At 44.0% G+C, this 25,306-nt stretch overlaps 1 protein-coding gene across 1 annotated transcript in view; it reads left to right on the forward strand.

The window, feature by feature from the left end:
* Positions 1-25,306, forward strand: part of KLHL6 (kelch like family member 6) — a 39,096-nt gene that overhangs the window by 11,708 nt on the left and 2,082 nt on the right. The window contains exons 2-6 of the mRNA XM_043962953.1: positions 5,209-5,374; positions 14,035-14,484; positions 17,605-17,842; positions 20,207-20,409; positions 22,613-22,826. Coding sequence (XP_043818888.1) covers positions 5,209-5,374; positions 14,035-14,484; positions 17,605-17,842; positions 20,207-20,409; positions 22,613-22,826 — 1,271 coding nt within the window. The remainder of the gene's footprint in view (positions 1-5,208; positions 5,375-14,034; positions 14,485-17,604; positions 17,843-20,206; positions 20,410-22,612; positions 22,827-25,306) is intronic.

The following is a 25,306-nucleotide window of genomic DNA, read 5'->3' on the forward strand; positions in this document are numbered from 1 at the left end:
GTGTGATTCTTGTCTGTGTCCTCCCAACTGCCAAGGGGTTCCCTCCAATGTGCTAAAGGCCTTCCATGCCTTCTCCCAGCATCACAGAGGTACCAGTGAAGCAATCTGTCCACACACCTGTCATCACTTGCTCTTGCCAGGTGACCAGTCCATACCCTCTCTCTGACATCTCTCATTCTGGGTCCTCTTCAGCATTCCTCACAGGTTGCTCACACCTACCATAAATCTTTCCATTACCTTCTGTGTGATCCTCCTCTTTAGTTCTTCAGAGGCAATGGTGTCTCAGTTTGTTCTGTCATGTAGTAGCACTAGCAGTGATGTTTGCTTTGGAGAGATGGGCCTTTGCTGCTATGGGAAGCTTGGGGGCCATAAAGAGCTCTGCAGTTCCTGAGGGTGATCCAGCCCATTGTCCTCCTCTTTGTCTGTTCTGGGTCCCTAGTTCATTGTCTACCTATGCTGTTTACCCCAGATATGGTGCCCCAAATAGCTAACCAGCATGTATATGGTGCTTTGAGGTTTGCAAAGAGTTTTACAATTATTATCTCATTCAATCCTCACAATAACCATTGGAGGGTAAGGGCTATTTTTTACAGATCCTGAAAACAGAGGTTAGGTGACTTGACCAGGGTCTCACAGCTAGTAAATGTCTAGTCAGGATTTGGACTCATGTGTTCCTGACTCCAAGTCACTGTGCCAGTATTGGTCAAGTTCTATAGGCTATCCATCATATATTGATATTTACACAGTAGACATTTTTCATCCACTTAGTGTTTCCTGTGTGGATAATTTAGCCCAACTCCTTTGAGTGACTACAAATCTCTTCCAGGAGGCTCTGCAATGTCTTGGGGCTTGATACAATCAAAATGGTGTCATTGACAAATGGGAGAACCTGGAGGACCTCACCATTCATACACATACACACACACAATCTCTCCTCCACCATAGTGGTGAATAGCTTTGGCAGGCATCTATCTCTCTATTTCATGCCTCACACAGTCAGTTATCACATAGTTGTGGACAAAGTTATTTTCATTGTTATGTTCCCCAAGGAAGTTGGAAAGGTTTTCATGGATGAATGGGTGAGACTTTGGGGTAAGAGAGCCTACAAGGTGATGTTTCATTCCACCAAGTCTAATTCTTATGTGTAATCCACAAATGATGAACACAATGAAATGTTATACTCTCAATCAATTGTGAGACAGAAAGGTGTGGTCCATTGTGGAAAATCACCTGAGGGGGCAGCTGGTGGCATAGCAGGTAGAGCACAGACTTAGGAGTCAGGAGGACCCGAGTTCAAATTTGATTTCAGATACTTACTAGCTGTGTGATCCTGGACAAGTCACTTAACCCTGATTGCCTCAAAAAAAAAAATCACTTGAGAAATCCTACCTGTAAGTTTGCTCCAAAGATTCTCATGGAGATGGCCTTCAGGTCATACATAGAAAACTCTTATAACGATTTTGTATAGATGAGGGATTATAGACATATAGATCATAAGCTAGTGATGTTTTCTTGGTCACTCTTTTTTGTTATCAATAAAATCTGAAATTCCTTTGTCTTTTGGCACCTTATAAATCAGTCCTTCAATGTTTTTACAGTTGTATCATTTCTAACTGTAGATTCCCTCTCTTTATACCCGATTCAGTCAGGCTTCTTCTCCCACGTAGTGGTTATGTTGAATTGAAGTGAATGCTAAAGTGCTACCTAAATAGGAGAGAATTCAAATAAAAACAATCCACAAGTATTTAGTTAGTACCTACTTGTATATCAGGCACAGTGCCAAGCAGTAGAGATACAAGTAACAAGAATAACTGTTGTTGAGTCGTTTCAGTCGTGTCTGGGCTCTTTGTGACCAAAATTGGGGTTTTCTTGGCAAAGATACTGGAGCAGTTTGACATTTCTTTCTCCAGCTCATTTTCCAGATGAGGAACTGGGGTAGATGGGGTTAAGTGACTTGTCCAAAGTCACATAATTAGTAAGTGTTTGAGGCTGGAATTGAACTCAGGAAAACGATTTTTTCTGACTCCAAGTCTAGCACTCTATCCATTGTGCCCACAAACTTAATTTTTTTTAAGATTTTTTTTATTTTTCTTAATTACACGTAAAAATATATATATATATATATATTTTTTTTTTTGCAGGGCAGTGGGGGTTAAGTGACTTGCCCAAGGTCACACAGCTAGTAAGTGTCAAGTGTCTGAGGCCGGATTTGAACTCAGGAACTCCTGAATCCAGGGCTGGTGCTTTATCCACTGCGCCACCTAGCTGCCCCTGTAAAAATATTTTTAAACATTCTTTTAAAAAATAATTTTTGAGTCCCAAATTCTTTCCCTCTCTCTCTTCTCATCTCCTTGAGGAGGCAAGCACTTTGATATAAATAATGCACGTGCAGTCATGCAAAACATATTTATATATTAGCTATGTTGCAAAGGAGAACAGAGATCCCCCCCAAAAAACAAGAAAAATAAAGAAAATGTATGTTTCAAATTGCATTCAGACTCCATCAGTTCTTTCTCTGGAGGTAGAGAGCATTTTTCAATTGTTTTGGATTATTATTTTGCTGAGAATAGCTAAGTCATTCCCAGTTCATCCTCATATAATATTGCCATTACTGTGTACAATGTTCTCGTGGTATCTATTGGTATCTAGTGAGGTAATCATATAATTTTGTTGGTTTTGTTGTTGTTATGGTCAATTATGCTGATAGTTTTCCTAATATCAAACCAGCCCTGCATTTTCCTGGTATAAATCCCACCTGGTCATAGTGTATCTTTGTGACATATTGCTGTAATCTCCTTGCTAATATTTTATTTAAAAGTTTTGTATAAATATTCATTAGGAAATTGGTGCCTGGTGTTCTTTCTGTGTTTTTGCTCTTCCTGGTTTAGATATCAGCACCATATTTATATCATATAAAGAATTTGAAAGAACTCCTTCTTTATCTATTTTCCTAAATAATTTATATAGGGTTTTTGTTTTGTTTTGTTTTGTTTTTGTGGGGCAATGAGGGTTAAGTGACTTGCCCAGGGTCACATAGCTACTAAGTGTCAAGTGTCTGAGACGGGATTTGAACTAAGGTACTCCTGAATCCAGGGCCACTGCTCTATCCACTGCGCCACCTAGCTGTCCCCATAATTGATATAGTTTTAAACAATTGTTCTTTAAACGTTTGGTAGAACTCTCTTGTGAATCCATCTGGTCCTGGGGATTTTTTTCTTAGGGAGCTCATTTATGGTTTGTTCAATTTCTTTTTTTTCTGACATAGTATTACTTAAATATTCTATTTCCTCTTCCATTAATCTGGGTAATTATATATATATATATTTGTAAATATTTATCCATTTCACTAAGGTTGTTAGATTTATTGGCATATAATTGGGTAAAATAGCTCCTAATAATTGCTTTAATTTCATCTTTTTTAGTGCTGAATTCACCTCATTCATTTTTTTTGTGAGGCAATTGGGGTTAAGTGACTTGCCTAGAGTCACACAGCTAGTAAGTGTCAAGTGTCTGAGGCCGGATTTGAACTCAGGTACTCCTGAATCCAGGGCCGGTGCTTTATCCACTGTGCCACCTAGCTGCCCCCACCTCATTCATTTTTAATACTAGTAATCTGGTTTTCTTTCTTTTTTAAAAATCAAATTAGCCTACTGTTTATCTATTTGTTGAGTTTTTTCTTAAAGCCAGCTTCTAGTTTTTTTTATTAATTCAATGAGTTTTTTCAATTTTATTATTCTTTCATTTGATTTTCAGGATTTCTAGTTTGGCATTTAAGCAAGATTACATTCTAATGTTGGAACAAATGAGAACATATATGTGGATATAATGTAAATATAAGTGAATAAATGCAGATGTTGCTTTTATCATTATTATTGTTTGGAACTTGGAGTGAATTTTCTCATAGAAGATATGTCATACATCATGGTGATTGGGGTTCAAGTCTAGTCCACAGAGACCCGAATAACCCATAATGGGTTTGAACTCTGGTGTTCTGCTAATTGCACCCTAAAACTACATCTAATGATGTTTCAATATAAGAAGATGCAGTCAAGGTTTCCCACCCAGGATATGGAAACATATTTCCCATGTCTACATTGGGCTTGGGGACTCTCCATCTTCAGTCATAGTGGCAGTAGGAGTGGGAATCCCCACTCTGCTCCCAAATGCTGGTAGGTTCCTGGAGTGGGGCCTCTGCAATTTCAGGAGATTGGGTAATAGGGGAAAGGGTGAACACAGAGATTTTAGGAAGCAGAGTCATTAACTAGGGCAGGCAAACAGAGCTTTTTCACAGGACACTGATATCTAGAGGGTGTCATTACCACCCTCTGCCCACCAGCATCTTTCTCCTCCAGACCTCTGCCTATCCCTCTGCCTTCCATGGCTTCAGAATGCCTAGTTGTGGGCTCTGCCAAAGGCTTAGGTACCTATGCTGATATATACCCCCCTGAGGACAATTCTTCCATTGAATGCCTCAGTTACTCCCTTTCTTTCATTTCATGGGCCCTAGGAGTATACAGCCTGCTTCCTCTTCCACTCTCACCAGCTGTGGTTCTGACCAGATCCTCTGTAGAAGAGAAAGCTTAGCTACAGAGCTCAGAATAGTCTTTTTTAAAAAACACACTTTTATTGGGTGTTTTATGCAAGGATTTAAAAAAAGTATTTTATCTTTGCTGCTGGTAAAACAGAAGGTAAAAGAAAAATGAAAAAGTGAACTCCCTTTTATGATTCTTCTTTCCCCTTTTCTCTTTTCATGGAGGCCTTGTAAGGTCACCCATGGGTGCTAAATGGTGGGACACTGGAAGATTTCCTTATATTCCAAGGATAGAAAGGCAGGGTAGTCATAGTGGCTTGAGCACCAGGTTCTAATCCCAACTGAGACTCACTAGCTGTGTGACTCTGGGTTGGTCACTCAATCTCTGAGCTTCTGTTTTCTCCTCTGTAAAAGGAGGCTGATTCAATGACCTCTACAGGATCTTCTACCTGCGATCCTAAGATTCTATTCGAAGTACCAGAGACAGCTCTTGAGGGAGACCATGCGCCTCCCTACCCAGGTTCTCTGAAAGGTGGAGAACTCTCCCTGTAGCAGTCTGAGGAAGAGTGTGGGGAGAAGGGAAGGACTAGGGCCCCAGAGGGGACTGTCATGGAAGAAAGAGTTGTACAGAAATTGGAGTACACATAAGTTGGGGACTGCCTCTGTTTCTCTTTCAGGGCCATGTTCTGTAATGACTTAAAGGAGAAATATGAGAAGAAAATCATCATCAGAGGCGTGGATGCAGAAATTATGAATATTCTCTTAGACTATACATACACAAGTAAAGCTCTTATTACCAAACAGAATGTCCAGCGGGTCTTGGAAGCTGCCAGCCTCTTCCAGGTGGGTGAACTGAGAGACCCAGTGAGAAAGTCAACAGAAACTCAGAACTCCCAGAAACGCTTTGGTTCTTGTCTCAATGCATAGTCTAGACCTGAGCGCGGCGGCTATTAGGGTGGCAAAAGCATGTTCTTTTACTGGGGTCTGTGCCCGCTTGAGGGTTGGGGCATGCCTGCCTCAGAGAAACTTCACGTGGGACCTAGTGGGATGGTGGTGGTGGGGAATTGTGAGAGGTGCCGCAGGTATAACTAATAAAGTTCTTGTGGGAACCCTGCCCATTAACTCATTCGTTAAGCTTTTCATCTCCCACCACAATGAAGTCAATGACTCAGTACTCATCGACAAAAGTGAAGGATTTAGAGAAATCTAGGAAGGGTTGTATGAAGGGAGGCAGAGTGAAGTGAGCAGAATCAGAAGAACAATTTATACAATGAACTGACAAGGGAAAAACAACTTTGGAAGGCTTAAGAACTCTAATCAATGTAGTGACCAACCCAAACCTGAGAAAATATATATCATGCTTCCTACCTCTGAGAATAAAAGTACAAACTTTAGGAAGAGAGTGAGACATACATTTTCTGACCTGACCAACTAAACTTGTATTTGTTTTGTTTGATTGTACCTATTTGTTACGGGGTGGGGATGTCTTGTTACAAGGGAGGGAAGAGTGTTGTGGGGGGAGAGAGAGGGATACTGGTGGTGATGCCAAAAACAAGTAAACAAACAGCTCAGAACTGCCCTATTTCTGTGAAAATCACCACCATCTTTCCAATCCCCTCGGTATGTACCCTCCGAATCACTCCAGATGCCTCAATCTCATCCATATCATCTGTCCAGTTGCCAGATATTGCCATTTCTGCTTCCACAATAGCTCTTCCACCAGACTCCTCTTTACTGCCGGCCAGGTCCTCATCCCCTCTAATCTGAATGATTAGAAGAGGCTCTTTTATTCATCTCCCTGCCTCCAAATAGGGAGGTCACACAGCTGCCACCTTTCCAGTCTTCTTACTCCCCTATGTGTACTCCTTGGCCTCCTGGCTGTTCTAAGAACAAGCCACTCTCTCTCATCCTCTCTGGCATTCTTTTTTCTCTCTCTGGCTGTCCCTCATGCCTGGAACACTCTCTCTCCTCTGCTTGGCTACTGACTTCCCTGGCTTCCTTTAAGTCCCAACTAAAATCCCTGCTTCTGCATCCCCTCTTAATCCTCGTGCCTTCCATCTGTTCATTATTTCCTATTTATCCTGTCTGTAACTTGCCTTGTATATATTTGTTTGCATGTTGCCCCCCCCCCCCATTAGATTGCAAGCTCCTCAAGGTCAGGGACTTTCTTTTGCCTCTTTTTGCATCTCCAGAGCTTAGTGTAGAGCCTGGCACATAGTGGATGCTTAATAAATGTCAGCTGATTGAAAATGACCTGACTAAAGCTCAAGTCTGACAATGTCGCCCTATACTCAAAACTTCCAGTGGCTCCCTTATTTTTCCCCTCTAGGATCAAGTAAAGCTCTGCTGTTTGGCATTTAAAGCCTTTCCTAACCTGTTCCATCCCCTCTTTCTAGTGGTTTCACACATTCTTTCTTTTCTTTCTTTTTCTTTCTTTCTTTTTTGGTGAGGCAATTGGGGTTAAGTGACTTGCCCAGGGTCACACAGCTAGTAAGTGTCAAGTGTCTGAGGCCGGATTTGAACTCAGGTCCTCTTGAATCCAGGGCCAGTGCTTTACCCACTGTAACACCTGGCTGCCCCTATTCTTTCTTTCCGTACATTCTATGGACCAGCCAATCTGCTCTTCTTGCTGCCCCTCATATACCACACTCCATCTGTACCTCTTTGCTGGTTCTTTCCTATGCCTGGAATGCACTTGTTCCTTATTTTATCTTAGGGTTTCCTCCAATGCCCGGCTCAGGTGCTGACTTCTGCATGGAGCCTTTCCTGTTCTGTCCAGATGTTGGTGCCTTCCTCCCCACCATTTCTTGGTGTTTGCTTTATATGTGATATATACACCTATCTATGTGCATGTTGTTTCAATCCATCAAGAAGCATTTATAAAGCACCTACTAGGTGCTGTGCACTGTGCTACGCACAAAGGCAAGGATGAAACATTCTCTCCCCTCAGGGAGCTTACATTCTATTGGGGATGGGGAACAATCTGCATATAGTCAACCAATGGGCATTTATTAAACACTTACTATATGTCATGTACTATGCTAAGAGCTAGACATACAATACAAAGAATGAAACAGTCCCCACTCTCAAGACCCTTAGATTCTATGGGGGAAGCAGGTGAGATACAAGGTTATTAGGGAGGGAGGGCACCAGCTATCTCCCTGTTAAGCTCCTTGAAGACAAGGCAGGTTTCACGTTTGTCTTAGTATGCCTACATGGTGGAGCACAGTGGCTAGCACATAGCAGGGATTTACAAAATTCCTTGCTGATTGACTTATTGGAACACAGATACATAGTTACAGAGGCTCATAGGCCAGAGTAAGGCCATTGTTATGTTGTTGCAGAAACAGGACCCCAGAAGCTGTGGGAGGTAGGGTGTGGCTAACGGTCTTTTGGCTACTTTTAGAATCTTGCCCATTTTAATAATACAGACCCCACAGCCTAAGAAGCAGGGGAGGAGTTGAAATGCATGTGTGTGGCTTCCCGGAAAGTCCTCATTCACTGAACGGATCACATGAGCCTGGGACACCCTGCGCAGACTCTGTATAGAGAAGTGAACCCGCTGTAGGTGGGCCGCAGGTGGCCAGAAAATTGTCTCATTTATTTTTATCCTTTGAGCTGAAACGTTGAAAATAAAAAAAGTCCCAGTCTAGCAGGATTTACCTAGGGGCCTCAAGGTGGCGTAATGGATAGAGTGTGACCTTGGTCAAATCACTTAAACCCCTTTCTGTTTTCTCAGCTCCAAAATGCTGAGAGCAGTAGCACCTACCTCCCAGGTTGTTGTATGGATCCCATAATGTGTGTAAAGTACTTTGTAGTGTGCTTAAGTCACTATATTATTATCACGCCATCACCACTACCACCACCACCATCATCATTCTCTCATTAGAGGGGAACTGGGTGGAGGTAGAGGCAGAACCAGAGGCAAGTAGGTTCCAAGGTACCGCATGGACAGGCCTGGGTCTTAGAGCCACAGAAAAGGATCCAAGATCCAGCTGGAAGGGTTAGGGTTAGGGTCAGTCTGAGGGTTAGGTAGTCTAGTCCAGCACCCTCATTTTGCAGATAAGGCAACAGAGGCTCAGAGGTCACAGGAATTTGTGCATCCATCCTTCTTTTTTCTCCCATGCTCTCTGGCTTCTCCCTGTTTGCCCTAAAACACACTCAGTTCTCCACCAACCTATAGAAGCTGCTGAGAAGTCAAGGTGGGGGCGTCTTTTCTCCATATCCATCCTCTTTTCCCTCTGTGTAGCATTCCATCCTGCTGCCCACTGGACTGGATTATCCTTCCAACTCCCCAGTTTCCATCTTGGGGCAGCATCTCTGACTTAGTTACTCATGCTCAAAATGTACATGATACCTTGGACTTTTCTCTCTGCTCTACCTCCCATGTCCAATCATCACCAGTTAATCAGCTGACTGCATTTGTTAATCACTCACTATGTGCCAGGTGCTGCAGTCACTGGTAGGAATACAAAGAAAGGCAAAAACCATCCCTGCCTTCAAGAAGCTCCCAGTCTAATAGGGATGACAACATGCAAACAACATACAAGGTATATACAGAGGAGCTTGAGGATAATCTCAGAGGGAAGGGGCTAGTGAGAGTTGGGGAGGGGGCTAGGGAAGGCCTCTTGTACATATGGGTTTCAAGCTAAGTCTGGAAGGAAGCCAAGAGGTAGAGGTGAGGTGGTAAAGCATTCAAGGCATGGAGGACAGTCAAAGAAAAGTCATGGAGCCAGGAGATGGAGTATGGTACATGAGGAACACAAGTGAGCCAATGTAGCTGCATCTTTTTTTTTTGTTTTGTTTTGGTTTTTTGTCTTTTGTTTTTTGTTTTGTGGGGCAATGAGGGGCAAGTCACTTGCCCAGGGTCACACAGCTAGTAAGTGTCAAGTGTCTGAGGCTGGATTTGAACTCAGGTTCTCCTGAATCCAAGGCCAGTGCTTTATCCACTGAGCCACCTAGCTGCCCCCACTGCATCTTAAAGTACATGGAGGAGGGTCAAGTTTAAGAAGATGGGAAAGGTAGGAAGGCGTCAAGTTGTAAAGGACTTTAAAATGCCAAACAGAGGATTTTATATGTGATCCTAGAGGGAATAGGGAGCCACTGGATTTTTTTTTGAGGCAATTGGGGTTCAGTGACTTGCCCAGGGTCACACAGCTAGTAAGTATTAAGTGTCTGAGGCTGGATTTGAACTCAGGTCCTCCTGAATCCAGGGCCGGTGCTCTATCCACTGCGCCACCTAGCTGCCCCTGCCACTGGGATTTAATGAGTAGGAGAATGACCTGTACTTTAGGAAGATCACTTTGGCCATTGAGGGGAGAGGGACTTGAGGCAGTGAGGCCAACTAAAAGCCTATTGAATTGTCCAGGTGATGAGGAGGTGCATAGGGTAGTAGCCATGTGAGTGGGAAGATGAGAGGAGAGAAGTTGTGAAGGGAAAAAAGAGAAGATTCTGACAACAGATTGGAAATGTGGGGTGAGTCCAAGAGAGGAGACAAGGATAATAACAAGGTTGTGAGCCTGGGTAACTGGGAGGATGGTAGTATCCTCAATAGTAACAGGGAATCTGGGAAGAAGGGAGTTTTGGGGAAAAAGATCATGGGTTCTGTTTGGGACAAGTTGAGCTTGAGATGGCTACAGTAATCATTCTTTAAGATGTCCAAAAGGGTATTGGCAATGAGGGACTAGAACTCAAGAGAGAAACTAAGGTTGACTTTGCAGATCTGGGGATCATTAGCATAGAGATAAAAGTTATATTCAGGGAATCACCAAGCAAAGTAGTTGAGAAGGCAAAGAGAAGAAATCATAGGATAGAGCCTTGGGGTACACCCATGGTTGGTGAATGTGACCTGAATGAAGCTTCAACAAAGGATGATGAGAAGGAGCAGTCAGACAAGTAAGAGGGGAACCAAAAGAGAGGGGAGAGAACCCAGAAAAAGACAGTGATCGACAGTATTATAGGTTGCAGAGAGGTCTAAAGGATGAAGATGGACAAAAGGCCATTAGATCTGGCAGTTAAGAGATCACTGGTCACTTTGGATAGAGTAGTTTCGGTTGAATGATGAGATTGGAAGTCAGACTGCAGAAGGTTTAGAAGGGAGGGAGAAGATGGGAAGTGGGAGGCACCCATTGTAGTCAACCTTCTTAAGAGATTGGGCCACAAAACGGAAGAGGGATCCGGTGGGGATGGTTGGTTCAAGTGAGGGTGTTTTAGGGATGGAGGAGACGTGGGTGTGTCAGTAGGCTGAAGGGAAGCAGGAAGAGATTGGACTTAAGGAGAGAGGATGATGGAGAGATCAGTCTGCTGGAGGAGCCAGGGTATGTATGGAGGAAATTGCCTGAGCAAACAGAAGAGCCGCCTCTTCCTAAGAAATGTCTGGGTGTTGTGAGATGAGAAGAGGGGGGTCTTTTCAAATGGTCTCAGTTTTTTCCATGAAATATGGGGAAAAGTCTTTAGCTGAGAGGGTAGGGGGAGGCGATGCCTTGGGAAGATTTTTTTTTTGGAAGATTTGTGTGTGTATGTGTGTGTGAGGCAATGAGGGTTAAGTGACTTGCCCAGGGTCACACAGCTAGTAAGTGTTAAGTGTCTGAGGCTGGATTTGAACTCAGGTCCTCCCTAATCCAGGGCCGGTGCTTTATCCACTGCACCACCTAGTTGCCCCCTATGCCTTGGGAAGATGACAGAGGAATGAAAAAGTCCGGAATAGCAACTATGGTGAATGAGTGAGCAAATTGATCAGGGAGCTGAAAAAAGATCGCTTTGCCGCAGAGGGCATGGTTGAGATGGTACAACATAGGACTCAAGTCAGCACGATTCTGTGATTTTTCTCCAGTTTTCTTCAGCAGCATAGGAGAGTAAGGAAGCTAATGGTGGAAGTGATCTCAGGGTGGTGTTTGGCAAGACATGATCAGAAATAGAACAGGAGAGAAAAGGACTTGAGTGTAAAGAAATTAGTTCAACAGAGGATCAAGATAGGGAAGGGAGGGGCGTATAGCCAGAGCAAGGCCTCTAGCCTAGAAAAGAACTGAGGGGTCAAAGAATTGCTTTGACCCACCCTGAAGTTAAAGAACAGAAGTTAAGGATTGTAAAATGGAAAGGAAAAGGGACTGATAACAGATTACGATCAGACAAAGGAATTTCAGGGCTTGTGAACATGAAAGTAGAACACCAATGTGTTGTGACCATCTGTATGCAGATGAAGTAGAGTAGGAAGAAATCATAGGAAATGAGAAGAGGGAGGTGGAGTAGGTGGTCATGGGAAGTGAGTAGAATGAGGAACTGGGAAGTGAGGGTGTTTGTGGGAACATCAGTGTGTTGTAGTCTCCTAGTACAGGGGAGAACTGGGAAGGAGAGAGAGAGAGAGACTGTGAGCCAGGCAATGAATTCTTTTTCTTTCTTTCTTTTTTTCCAGGGCAATGGGGGTTAAGTGACTTGCTCACGGTCACACAGCTAATAAGTGTCAAATGTCTGAGGTCACATTTGAACTCAGGTCTTCCTGAATCCAGGGCTGGTGCTTTATCCACTGCACCACCTAGCTGCCTCCTAAGCAATGAATTCATTGAGAAAGAAGGGAGGGTGTCCAGGGGTCAACAGTGGCTACCAGGTTCTGGATTGGGAGATAAGTCTAGACACTATGGACTTTAGAGGAGGAGACGTTTCTGAGCAATAAGATAAGTAACATTAAAATGCCCATGACAACAGGTTGGTTTCAAACAGTCTGATTAGGAGCATCCCAGTTTCTAAATGGCCAATAGCCATTATCTAACTAATTATATATATATACACACACATAGATAGATAAATGCATAGATAGATGATAGATAGATGATAGATGATAGATAAGGAGAGAGAGAGAGAGAGAGAGAGAGAGAGAGAGAGAGAGAGAGAGAGAGAGCGCTAGAGCGCTAGGTGGCTCAGTGGATTGAATGCTGGGCCTAGAGTTGGCAAGACTTGAGTTCAAATCCAGCCTCTTACTAGCTAGACACTTAACAGTCACTAACTAGCTACGTGACCCTGGGCAAGTCCTTTAACCTCTTTGTGCCTCAATCCACCAAGAGAATGGCAAAGCATTCCTGTATCTTTGCCAAGAAAACCCATAATGGGATCTCAAAGAGTTGGACACAACTGAATGATGAAAACAAAGATAGAAGAAAGCTTTGCTGTCTGTACTGTTATTGGGGCATCCACTGCTGAGTGAGAACTGTGTTACCCAAGTCCAGTTGTTTGGGCCTGGGGTCAGGTCAATTTTCCTTGAAATAATAGCAGGGTTGTGTCTAGTGGGGACCTGGGTTATGCACACCTATGCATGTGTATGCCACAGATGAAAAAGGACTAATGTGTAAGGATCAAATTTGGCCCTGATCATGGGAGATGTAGGTGTACTCCTTTCCTTCCTTTGGAGGGCTGAGAGACTGTGGGTATGGAACAGTTAATCCGTTTGTTAGTTTTGCTGAGATTTTTTTCCCCTTCTATCTCCTTTATTCTTTGTTATAAGGAATGGATGGTTCTCTTGAGAGGGGCAAGTATACATTTGAAAATAAAGATGATGTAAAAACAAAATGTAGGGCAGCTAGGTGGCGAAGTGGATAGAGCACCGGCCCTGGAGTTAGGAGTACCTGGGTTCAAATCCAGCCTCAGACACTCAACACTTGCTAGCTGTGTGACCCTGGGCAAGTCACTTGGCCCCAATTGCCTCACTAAAAAAAAAAATGTATCAATAAATTTTTTTAAATGTGTAAAGGAGGAGACAGCTAAGTGGCGCAGTGGATAGAGCACCGGCCTTGGAGTCAGGAGTACCTGAGTTCAAATTTGGCCTCAGACACTTAACACTTACTAGCTGTGTGACCCTGGGCAAGTCACCCCAATTGCCTCACTTAAAAAAACAAACAAAAACAAACAAACAAAAAAATGTGTAAAGGAAAGTTAATGTATTAATGATATTCATACCTTCTTTGCCCTTCAAGTGTCTGTGATTGCAGATGTGTGGTTCCTCTCTCCACCAATGGAGGATGGAAGGTCTCCACAAGTGGGTAGCCAGTCTTTCAGAGCTGCTCCACTCAATTCTATTTAACAAACTCAGATTGGGCACCAGCTGGGTGCCGGGCACTGTGCTGGGTGCTGACTCAGCACGCTTTAGTTGCTTAACCCTTGAAATAAGACTGACAAAGCCATGTTTGCCTGAGCCAGGTGACATGTTGAAATTTGAATTTGGGCAAGTTATTTCAGTTTCCTCATCATTAAAATAAGGGAGCTGGACTTGGCCATGGCTTCATAGGTACGGGTTTGGAAGGAGCCTCAGAAGCCATCTAGTCCATTTTTAAAATTGGGAAGACTGAGGCTCTCAGAGGAAAAGTGGGTATGACCCCAAAGTCATATCTCTGGTCTTCCAATATCTAACATTCTGTAAGTCTATGAGTCTCTTCACGGCCCCATGAAAACCTAGAGACATGAAATAGGAGCTAACCTCTTTCTGACATGATCTAATTCCATCGTGTTCCTTGTAGTTCCTTAGGATGGTAGATGCCTGCGCCAGTTTTCTCACTGAAGCCCTCAACCCTGAAAATTGTGTTGGCATCCTGAGACTGGCGGACACACATGCCTTGGACCACCTGAAGAGGCAAGTTCAAGGCTACATCATTCAGAATTTTACCCAAATCTTGAACTATGACGAATTCCTGGAGCTCCCGGTGGACACCCTCCACCATACCCTGAAGAGTGACGACCTCTATGTCACTGAGGAATCCCAAGTGTTCGAGATGGTGATGTGCTGGGTCCGCCATAAGCAGTCGGAGAGACTTTGTTTGCTCCCTCGTGTCCTGGAGAACGTCCGTTTACCTCTTCTGGACCCTTGGTACTTTGTGGAGACAGTGGAAGCGGACCCGCTTATCCGACAGAGCCCTGAGGTCTTCCCACTTCTACAGGAGGCAAGGATGTATCATCTATCTGGAAATGAGGTGAGCAGAAATGAGAGCCATTTAGAGCAAACCAGCACTGGGCTTGTTGGAATCTTGGCTCTCCTGTGCTTCTTCTGTCTGGATCAGGGCTTCCTCCTTTATAAAATAAGAGGGGTAGATATCTGCAGGGGCCCCTTCAGCTTCAATCCCATGTATCTATGAATCTGTAAGAGCCTCAGGGGAATTAAGGTGGAATTAGGTCAAATCTGGGGAGATGGACCAAACCTGTGACTTCATCTAGTATATAAGGAATGCCCAAGGAGAAAATTCCCTGGACCAATGTAGATGGTCTCCTAAACCAGGTGCAAGTCAAAATCGTAGAGTTGTGGGGGATTGGGGGGTGTGGCACACAGAGGGTGGGATGGATGTGGGAGGAGACCCTGAGAGGTTCAGTGAATTTTGCCAGTCTGTGTCACAGTCAGGACCCGAACTCATCCTCCTGATTCCAAAGCTGGCTCTGTCTCCACTAAGTCACCCTGCCTTCTGTTGGCATTTCTATTATTTTACTTCATTTTCACAAGTGAATAAGGTCCCTTCATCCCTAGAGCTTCTTGTGCTAAGATTAAACCAAGTAAACCTTACAACAATGGTTCCTCTTCTAGTTTCCATAGGAGATGTGAGATCATTTGTCCTAGACCAGGCAGAAAAAAGTCCTATTTGGGAATTTGAGTTATGTGGAGGGTTCTTGGGATTCCATTAGCAAGTTAGAACAAGGGCTAGCTAAGATTTGTTAATTGACACCTTGGAATGCTGGACACTTAGAGCACAGCCCAGAGGGGATGATGAGGTAGGAGGAGGAAGGAAGAGATAGAGGGAGGAGCCAGGCATGCCAACATGGCTGGACTTGTGGGTGCTAGGCAGGTGGAGAGGAGTGATAAATGGGGGTAACAACTCAGAAAACAAGTGGGATTATATGCTTTGGATTTGAGGGAGGGGATAGGAAGGGGAGGGAGTGGGGAAGAAAGCTTTTCCACTTATTACATCAGACTGCCTCTTTTTTTTTTTTTTTTTGGTGAGGCAATTGGGGTTAAGTGACTTGCCAGACTGCCTCTTAATAGTAGGAATAATGATAATAATAATGAGAAGGAGGAGGAAGAAGAGGGGGAGGAGGAGGGGAAGGGGAGGAGGAAGAGGAGGAGCAGGAGGAAGAGGAGGGGGGAGGAGGAGCAGGAGCAGGAGAAGGAGAAGGAGAGGCAGCTTGTTGTAGCAGATAGAGCGCTGGCCTCTGAGTCAACAAGACTCAAGCTCACATCCCACCTTGGCCACACACTTAGTGTGACACTGGGCATCCAAGAAAGCAAGCACTCATGCTAGCCATCACACTCTCTTCAGACACAGACCAGCCCATGACACCCCAATCTCCCCCTTCCCCCTGAGCAAGTACCTCCCCACCTCTTTATATCTCCTTTTATATGTTGTCTTCTCCTTCCAAGCTACTTGAAGACAGGGCAAATCTTTCTTTTTTGCTTGTATTTGAGTTCCCAGGGCTTAGCCCAGTGCCCGGAAAAGAGTAAGTACTTAAATGCTTGCTCTACCTACCTACCTACCTACCTACCTACCTACCTACCTACCTACCTACCTACCTACCTACCTACCTACCTATCTACCTACCTACCTACCTACTTACCTACCTACCTACTTACCTACCTACCTACCTACCTACCTACCTACCTACCTACCTAACCTACCTACCTACCTACCTAACCTACCTACCTACCTACCTACCTACCTACCTACCTACCTACCTACCTACCTACCTACCTACCTAACCTACCTACCTACCTACCTACCTACCTACCTACCTACCTACCTACCTATCTACCTACCTACCTACCTACTTACCTACCTACCTACTTACCTACCTACCTACCTACCTACCTACCTACCTACCTACCTACCTACCTACCTACCTACCTACCTACCTAACCTACCTACCTACCTACCTACCTACCTACCTACCTACCTACCTACCTATATACCTACCACCCTACCTACCACCCTACCTACCTACCTACCTAACATACCTACCTAACCTACCTACCTACCTAACCTACCTACCTACCTACCTACCTACCTATCTATCTATCTATCTATCTATCTATCTATCTATCTATCATCTATCTATCTATTAATCTATCCATCTATCTATCCACCCACCCACTCACCCATCCATCATTTTATCTCTCTGGGCCTCAGTTTCCTCATCTGTAAAATGGGGAGCTCCCTTCTAGCTGTGACCCTATAATCCTATGAAACACTCATAGCCTCATATAAACGGAGAGCCTGGTTAATGATAGGTGTATGTTGGTGCTGCCCTCTGGTGGCCCTGACTTGTGATTGCAAAACAGTAAATGGAAAAAAGACATGCTGACTTTGCAGGTCTTTGCATGATGGCTCAGGCTCATATACCACTTTACAGTTTGTGGAATAAACAGTATCTCCTTTTGATCCTCACAGCAACCCTATGAAGCTGGTGTAATTATTATCTTCATTTTCCGGGAGGAGAGGGGGGCGGGGAGTGGGATTCTGGGAGAGGCTAAGAGATTTGCCCAGGGATCCTGGGTTAATAATTGTCTGTAGCTGGATTTGAACCTAGCTCTCCCTGACTCCATGCCTGTAAGCACTATGCCACCCTTCTTTAACTTAATGTGAGAATAAGACAAAGAAACAGTTGTAAGAGCAACCTGACCATTACAGAAACGGTCAGAAATACCAAGAAAGAGAAATACAAAGGACAAATACTTTTGTAACACTTCTTCTACAAAGCCAGTGTTTCTAACTCAGGGCCTGGGCTTTTCACTGGGAGTCACACAATGTACAGAGCAACCATGCCCAGTCTTCTTTGTGGAATAGACTTTCGTAAATATGATTGTCCTCTATAATAGTGCCAAGAGACATAGGTGTGAATCTCTGGGTCTTTTTCGATTTCCTGGAGGTGAGAATTGGGGACACAAAATGTTTTTTGTGTTTGTCAGTGTCTGAAAATGAGTCATTTGTGTCTTTAGCATTTTTTGAAGTAAGTTAATATCCATAGAGTGCTTTAAAGACCTACAGATATTAGCTATTATTATGACTATAAACAAATTTGCTTTTTAAAGGACATATTTCTTTGGTTTTCAGATCATTTCGGAGAGAACCAAGCCCAGGATGCACGAATTCCAGTCTGAGGTGTTTATGATCATTGGAGGCTGCACAAAAGATGAGAAGTTTGTAGCTGAGGTGACCTGCCTGGACCCACTGAGGCGCAGCCGTCTGGAAGTAGCCAAGCTCCCAATTACTGAGCAGGAACCAGAGAGTGAGAATAAAAAATGGGTGGAGTTTGCCTGTGTGACCTTAAAAAATGAAGTTTACATATCAGGTAGGATGGCCTTGTGGTGGTTCAGTTGTGTCTGACACTTTGTGATTCCATGAATCATACTATCCATGGAGTTTTCTTGACAAAGATACTGAAGGCCTTTGCCATTTCCTTCTCCAGGGGATTAAGGCAAACAGAGGCTTGCTCTCAGCGGCACACAACTAGTATGTGTCTGAGGCTGCATTTGAACTCAGGTCCTGACTCTAGCCCAGAGCTCTATCCACTGGGCCACCTTTTTGCCTCCTAGGTAGGGTAGCACACCAGCTATAACATTAATAATAATAATAATAATAATAGCATTTATATATTGCTTAAATTTTTTATTTTTAATTTTTCTCAAATACATGTAAAGATATTTTTTGAGTTCCAAATTTTTCCCCACCCTCCCTCCTCCTGAGGCCAGCAAGCAATTTGATATAGGTTATACATTACTATCATGTTAAACATATTTCCACATTAATCAGAACAAAAGGAAAAAAACCACAAGAAAGAATAAATAAGAACAATAACCAAAAAAGCAACAAGAAAAGTGAAAACAGTATGCTTCAGTATGCATTTAGAGTCCATAGTTCTTTTTCTGAATGTGGAGAGCCCTTTTCACCATCAGTCTTTTGACATTGTCTTGGATCTTTGTATTGCTGAGAAGAATTAAGTCTATCGCAGTTGATCATCACATAATGTTGTTGATACTGTGTACAGTGTTCTCTTGGTTCTGCTCATTTAACTCAGCATCAATTCATGTAAGTCCAGGTTTTTCTGAAACCCATCTGCTCATCATTTCTTACAGCCCAATAGTATTTCATTACATTTATATGCCACAACTTATTTAGCCATTTCCCAATTGATGGGCATCCCCTCCATTTCCAGTTCTTTGCTACCACAAAAAGAGCAGCTATGGATATTTTTGTACATGTGGGTCCTTTTCCCTTTTTTGTGATCTCTTTGGGATATAGACCTAGTAGTGGTATAGCTGTATCTATTGATTTACGGCTTACCAAGCATTATACGTATTGTTATCTCCCTTGATCCTCACAACAACTGTGGAAGGTAGGTGCTATTATTTTTGTTATTTTATAGATGACGAAGCTGAGGCTGAGAGGGATTAACTGACTGCCCAGGATCACATAGCTAGTAAGTGTCCGAAGCTGGATTTGAACTTGGGTCTTCCTGACTTCAGATGCAGCACTCTTACCCACTGCTGCCACCTAACTACCTTAAGAGCCTGGGGCAGATCCAGAAGGTGGGATGAAGTCGGTCATCCCATCCACCCATCACTGGTGTAGATGCTCCTTTTGGCTCTAAAGCCAAGATGATGATTCCTTCTTATGCACCAGAGAAAAAAATGACAAGACCACCAAGTGCCAGACTCTGGAAGATCCCTTAGAGCTGGGGAAAAGGGGAAAGTACAGGGGGCTACCTCTAGGCAAAGGTATCTTCACTGGGGGTCTGGGAACCCCTTGGACAGATTTCAGGAGATCCATGAACTTGAACAGAAAAAACGCCCCAACATTCTTATTTTCATTAACTTTTGGTTTCTTTTGTAATATTATGTATTTCTTTTATGAAGAAGAGGTCCATAGACTTCTCCTGACTGGCTGTCCAAGGACTCCAGGGCACAAAAGAGGTTAGGAAGCCCTGCTCTAGGCTACAATGTGCAGAGAAGCACTGATTCTACACTGTCACCATCTTCAGTCTCTAACTGTTTGTAGTTAATCATCTATTCTGTGCAAGGCTTTGGGGAAACAGACAAAGAACAACAGTCCCTAACCCTCATGAATCTTACATTCCACTGCTATGGGTGCTGTCTGTTGAACTAGGAGAGGAGGTAGTTTGGTATAGTCCATAATCATTTATTAAGCCCTAACTCAGTGCCAGGCACAGTGGAAAGGATATTGATGCTGCAGTAGAAGACCCTGAGATCCTACCTTTGACGTTTACTTCCTTGTGACCTCAGACAAGGTACTTAATATCCCCAAACCTCAGTTTTCTCATCAATGAAATGGGGGAGGGAGGGAAGGCTCCAACTAGGTCTTGTCTCCAAGACCCCTTCTGGCTCTGGATTTAGTGCCTCAAAAGCAGAATCATGTTCATTTTAAAATTTTACTTCCACAGCTGGCCCAAAGTTCTCATTGATTTGATGCAGAGGATTTTTTTTTGTTTTTTTGTTTGTTTGTTTGTTTGTTTTTGCGGGGACTTGCCCAGGGTCACACAACTAGTAAGTGTCAAGTGTCTGAGGCCGGATATGAACTCAGGTCCTCCTGAATCCAGGGCCGGTGCTTTACCCACTGCGCCACCTAGCTGCCCCCCGATTTGATGCAGAGTTTTAAAGTGTTCTCATCCAACAACCCATGTGTATTTCTGCTGTAGGTGGCAAGGAAACACAACAGGATGTCTGGAAATATAATTCTTCTATCAACAAGTGGATACAAATCGAGTATTTAAATATTGGCCGATGGAGACACAAGATGGCGGTTTTGGGTGGCAAAGTCTACGTCATTGGCGGCTTTGATGGTCTACAGAGGATTAATAACGTGGAAACTTATGACCCTTTTCATAACTGCTGGTCAGAGGTAGAGTCTAGATGCTTTTCTCCTGGGGTGTTTTAAAAATCTATGCCTTAAAAAAATTCTTTAAATTGTTTTTGTTCAACCTCCACCTTTGCTGTTCCCATTTTTGGGTATCTTACTTGTTGCGAGAGTGTTAGGGATGGAACAGTCCCTTACTGTCTATACCCCTCCCTTCAGGATAGCAGCACATACTAAGGGAAATCTTTAAAATGCTGAGGGAGAGAGAGAGAGAGAAGATCTTCAGCAAGAGAACAGAAGGTCTTTTCCAGGGCAGCATCATGGACATGTCTGCAAGACATTCCCCTATCCTCTGTCTTCTTCTGCTTGTCAGCTGGTGTGTTTGCCCCTGGTCATGGCATTAGACAGTGTGGTGTAATGAATCAAGGGGCTAGGCTCTGAGTCAGGGAGACTTGGGAGTCAAATCTGCCTTCAAAAATTTACTAGCTGTGTGACCTTGGGTAAATCACTTAACCCCTGACAGCCTCGGTTTCCTCATCTATAAAATCATCCCTTGGTTATTTAATAGCGATTCACCTTTTAAAATAACCTAAGGTCATAGGGACAAGGCTAGAAGGGACCTCAGAGGTCACCTGGTCCAACCTCCCTCATTTTATATGTGAGGAAACTGAAACCCCAAGAGGTTAATTGACCTGTAGGTCAAAAGCAGAGTTGGCATCTGGTCCCTAGTCCTCTGACTGTGAGTCCAGCATCATTTAGATTTCTGACACTTGGGAATAGAAACAAGGAGAGGCCATTCTAGTATTTAATGCAGAACAGGAACAAAGCTGAAATTTGGTCATAACTATAAATCTGGCATCACTGGAACAGTGGGACCACTTGGCACAATAGGTCACTGGACTTGGAGTCTGGAAGACACACCAGCTACATGGTCCTGGGTGAGCATTCTCCCTGTGCCTCAGTGGTCTCAGAGGTCCTTTCCATCTCTAATTCTAGGATCCTGGGATCACCAGAGGGTGACAGAGCTGGAGCCTGGGTGGCCTGGAGGGAGGGAGGGAGAAGGGCAGGGAACAACGGGGCCCTAAGCTACATGCTGGCCCTGCTTCATGGAGATCCTCAGAGGAACAAGAGGCCACTGGACCACAGGAAGGGACCCCAGAGGCCACCAGATGACGAGACTGAGGCCCCAGATCACGCAGGTTGGAAGGATCAGCGATGGGCTCTGATGCTACCATGTAAGAGAGGATGCTCAGACTGAGAAGACAAGGCCTGGGTTGTTGGCTAGGGTGGGGACAGTATTGTTGACATGGTGCTGGCATGAATCCTTATTTGTGGGGATGGATTGTTTTTGTTAAATATGGTCTTGGGGATCTACTCCCAGAAGTCTGTGCAGGGCCAATGACTCATCAGACTGAGGTTGGGAAATGGTTCCTAGGTGAGAACAAGGAAAAATGGTTCTGTCTCTGCTGGGTTTAGGGTGTGTCTGTCAGCTCAGCTGGTGGTCAGCCCACCTGGGAGTATCGCTTCAGAGCTAGAGACCCTCGAATGAAGGAATGGAGATCCAGGAAGAAAGGGAATAGAGGGAAGCAGTGGGGAACAGCAGAAAGGACACTGCCTCTGGAGGCCAAGGTCTTGGGTTCAAATCTCACTTATGACACTGTGTAATCATGGGCAGGTCATTTAACTTCTAGGAACCTCAGTTTCCTCCTCTGTAAAATGATGAGGTTGGTCTAAATGGCCTCTGAAGTCTCTTTCAATTCTAGATTGATGATATAATCTCTTTGGGCCTCACTTTCCTCTTCTGTAAGATGAAGGATGTTTCTCTCCGAATGCTAAGTAGTCACCAGGAGATGCTGGTCATCTTGTTTGAAGAGGTAGGGCTTCTGAAAGAAGGACAGATGTCTCAGATTTGGAGACTGCTTCAGTCCTTCTTTGACTCACAGGCTCATAGATCTAGAATTGGAAGGGCCATCAAAGGTTATCTAGTCCCATTTCCTCTTTTAACATGGTAAAACTGAGGCCTAGGGTGGTTAAGTAATGTGCCCCAAAGTGTGTAGGTATTATGTGGTAGAGCTGAGATTTGAACTCACACCCTTTGACTCTAAGTCCAGCTAGCCATGTCTCCACTGCCTCACACCATCTCTAATGCATTGGGGTAAAAGAGAAGTGGGGGGTGGTTGGAGAACTGGACTGATTCCATCCCCATTGGTACTAACGCGATCTTTTTCCTTCCTCTCCTGGGGTCTAGGCTGCGCCTCTCCTGATCCACGTGAGCTCCTTTGCCACGGCCAGTCACAAGAAGAAGCTGTATGTGATTGGGGGAGGACCCAATGGAAAATTGGCAACAGACAAGACTCAGTGTTATGATGCTTCGGCCAACAAGTGGTGTTTGAAGTCATCCATGCCGGTTGAGGCCAAATGTATCAATGCCGTCAGCTTCCGGGACCACATCTACGTTGTTGGTGAGTGGGTGGGTTTTCAGGGAGCTTTTAGAACATGGACGGACCGTGAGGATGAGATATCTATAGTTGGAGGGGGCCCTAGAACCCATCTTGTCCAGTCTTTGCATTGTAGTGATGAGGAAACAGAACCAAAGTGAAATGACTTGCCTGAGGTCATCCAGGAAGCAAACTTCAGGGGCAGGATTTGAACCCAGGTCCTCTGACTCCAGGATCCATGTTCTTTCTTCCCATATCACACTGACCACAAGGTAGTCATAAGGTCCTAGGTCTGGAGCTGGAAGAGATTTCAGAGGCCATCGATTGAGTCCAGCTTCCTCTTTTCATTCATCCAACTCTATAGATCTGAGTTGTTTTTTATTAGTTAAAAAAATAATAGTTCATACCTCCATAGTACACTACAATTTACAAAGTCTTTAATCCATCATCACAACCAATGGAGGTGTTTTCAGGTCTACCCATCTTGCCTCACTCTCTCTGCTGACCTCCAGTCTCCTATTTCCTTCCAGTCATCTCCACCTGGATTCCAGTAGCCATCTCAAACCCAGATAATGGGATGTTTAAGGTTTTTTCTTTCTTTTTGTTCCTCCTGCAAATTTTGATGAACTGAAAGCCTGTTTTCTGTCATATTCACCTCGCCTGACCAACAGCTGTCCCATGGTATATGAAAATTTACTTAGGACTTTCAACATTCCTTAGCTAAGAAGCCAGAGGAAGACTCTCAACTGTCCCTGACTCCTTGGTGATACGGACAGCTTCCTCCTCAATTAACCTATTTGTGAACCCTCTACACGTAGTTTAATCTGCCACCTGACTTAGATCATCTGTAGAGTTTGATGAAATTTGTCTCCTTAGGGGATGTATGAGATGATTACTCTCTTTAAATTTGTTCCATTTTGAGGATATTGAGGAAAGCATAACATTATGAATCTATCTTCTCTTGAGTTTTTATGGCCCGAGAGGAATGTACAAGATTGAAATATTGAAATGAATTCTCTATCACCTGATGTAATTTTGCCTGTAAGAAGGCTAGTTAGAATCCTAATAACTGTTCAGGTTTTCTCTGAAGCCTGACTCTATGCCCAAGGGTAATAAAACCTAGGCTTTTACCTCTATAATTTCTGTTGTGGTAAATATATTTTGAAAGCAAAATATGTACCACGTGAACTCAGAGAGGAGATATTTCTCCTATAATGCTCAACATGTATAAAAGAGAACTCATTTTCTTTCCCCCTAAACCCTCCCCTCCTACCTTCCTTATTACTGTAGGGGGTAAGACCATCCTTCCATCCCCTGGGCTCACAACCTAGGTGTTATCCTAGCCTCCTCACTATCTCTCAACCCCATTCCCCACCCTGTATCCAAGCTGCTGCCAAAGCTTGTAGATTTCCTCTTTGCAACATCTCCTGGTTATGTCTTCTTCTCTCTGCCACTGCAACCACTCACTAACTCACTCTCTCAATCAATAAACAGTTATTTGGTACCTACTATGTGCCAGGCACTGGGCTAAGTGCAGGCTTTTATCGCCCCAATCCTGGACTATTGAACCAGTCTGCTGGGCAGGGCGGGGGGGGGGGGTTTCTGCTTCCAGTCTTCCCTCATTCCAATCCATCCTCTCTTCAGCCCCCTAAAATAATTTTCCTAAAGTACAGTCACACACACACACACACACCCCTACCTCAATTTGTCCCTATCCTGCCCCATTCATGAAACTCCAGGGGCTCCTTATCACCTCCAGGATCAAGTACAAAATTCACTGTTTGATCTTCAAGCTGTCACAAGGAGAAGTGGTGGTCCTTAGGTATTCCTCAATCAAGAACTACACTCTCGAACACAGTCCAATTAGAATTCAAATGGTCTTTTATTTGGCACTAGAGAAAGTGATGGAGTGGGAAGTCAAAGACTTCACTGCTCAGGGAGGAGGGCTTAGAAACATTCTCCTTCTCCTGGGACAGAGGGAAGGCAAAAGCTTTTATAGAGGATAGATGGGGTGTTCACTTGAAAATGGAGAGTTCCCTTTTGGGTAGGGGAAAGCCTGGATGCTTGTCATATTCCTGACAGTTGAGGGAGATTTTTTTGAAATGATGGTCCTCCTGACTGTCTCCTAGCTCTGGCCAGGTAGTAGCTATGCCTAATTGACTTTCTTGCTACACAGAATGTTATCTCTCCTTACTTCTTAGGTGTGTCTGTCCTGATATCTAATTGGTCAATCTAAACTTTAATAGTCCCTTGATTCCTCACTATGTCTGTCTTGTTATCTAGTCATCTTTGCTTCTTCTTCTTCTTCTTCTTCTTCTTCTTCTTCTTCTTCTTCTTCTGGGAAATGAGTGTTAAATGACTTGCCCAAGGTCACACAGCTAGTAAGTGTCAAGTGTCTGAGGCCATATTTGAACTCAGGTCCTCCTGTATCCAGGGCCAGTGCTTTATCACTGTGCCACCTACCTACCCCTTTGGTTTTGCTTCTTACAGGAGAAACTTCTGAT

Source organism: Dromiciops gliroides, chromosome 4, assembly GCF_019393635.1.
Source record: "Dromiciops gliroides isolate mDroGli1 chromosome 4, mDroGli1.pri, whole genome shotgun sequence".
NCBI classification, from domain to species: Eukaryota; Metazoa; Chordata; class Mammalia; order Microbiotheria; family Microbiotheriidae; genus Dromiciops; species Dromiciops gliroides.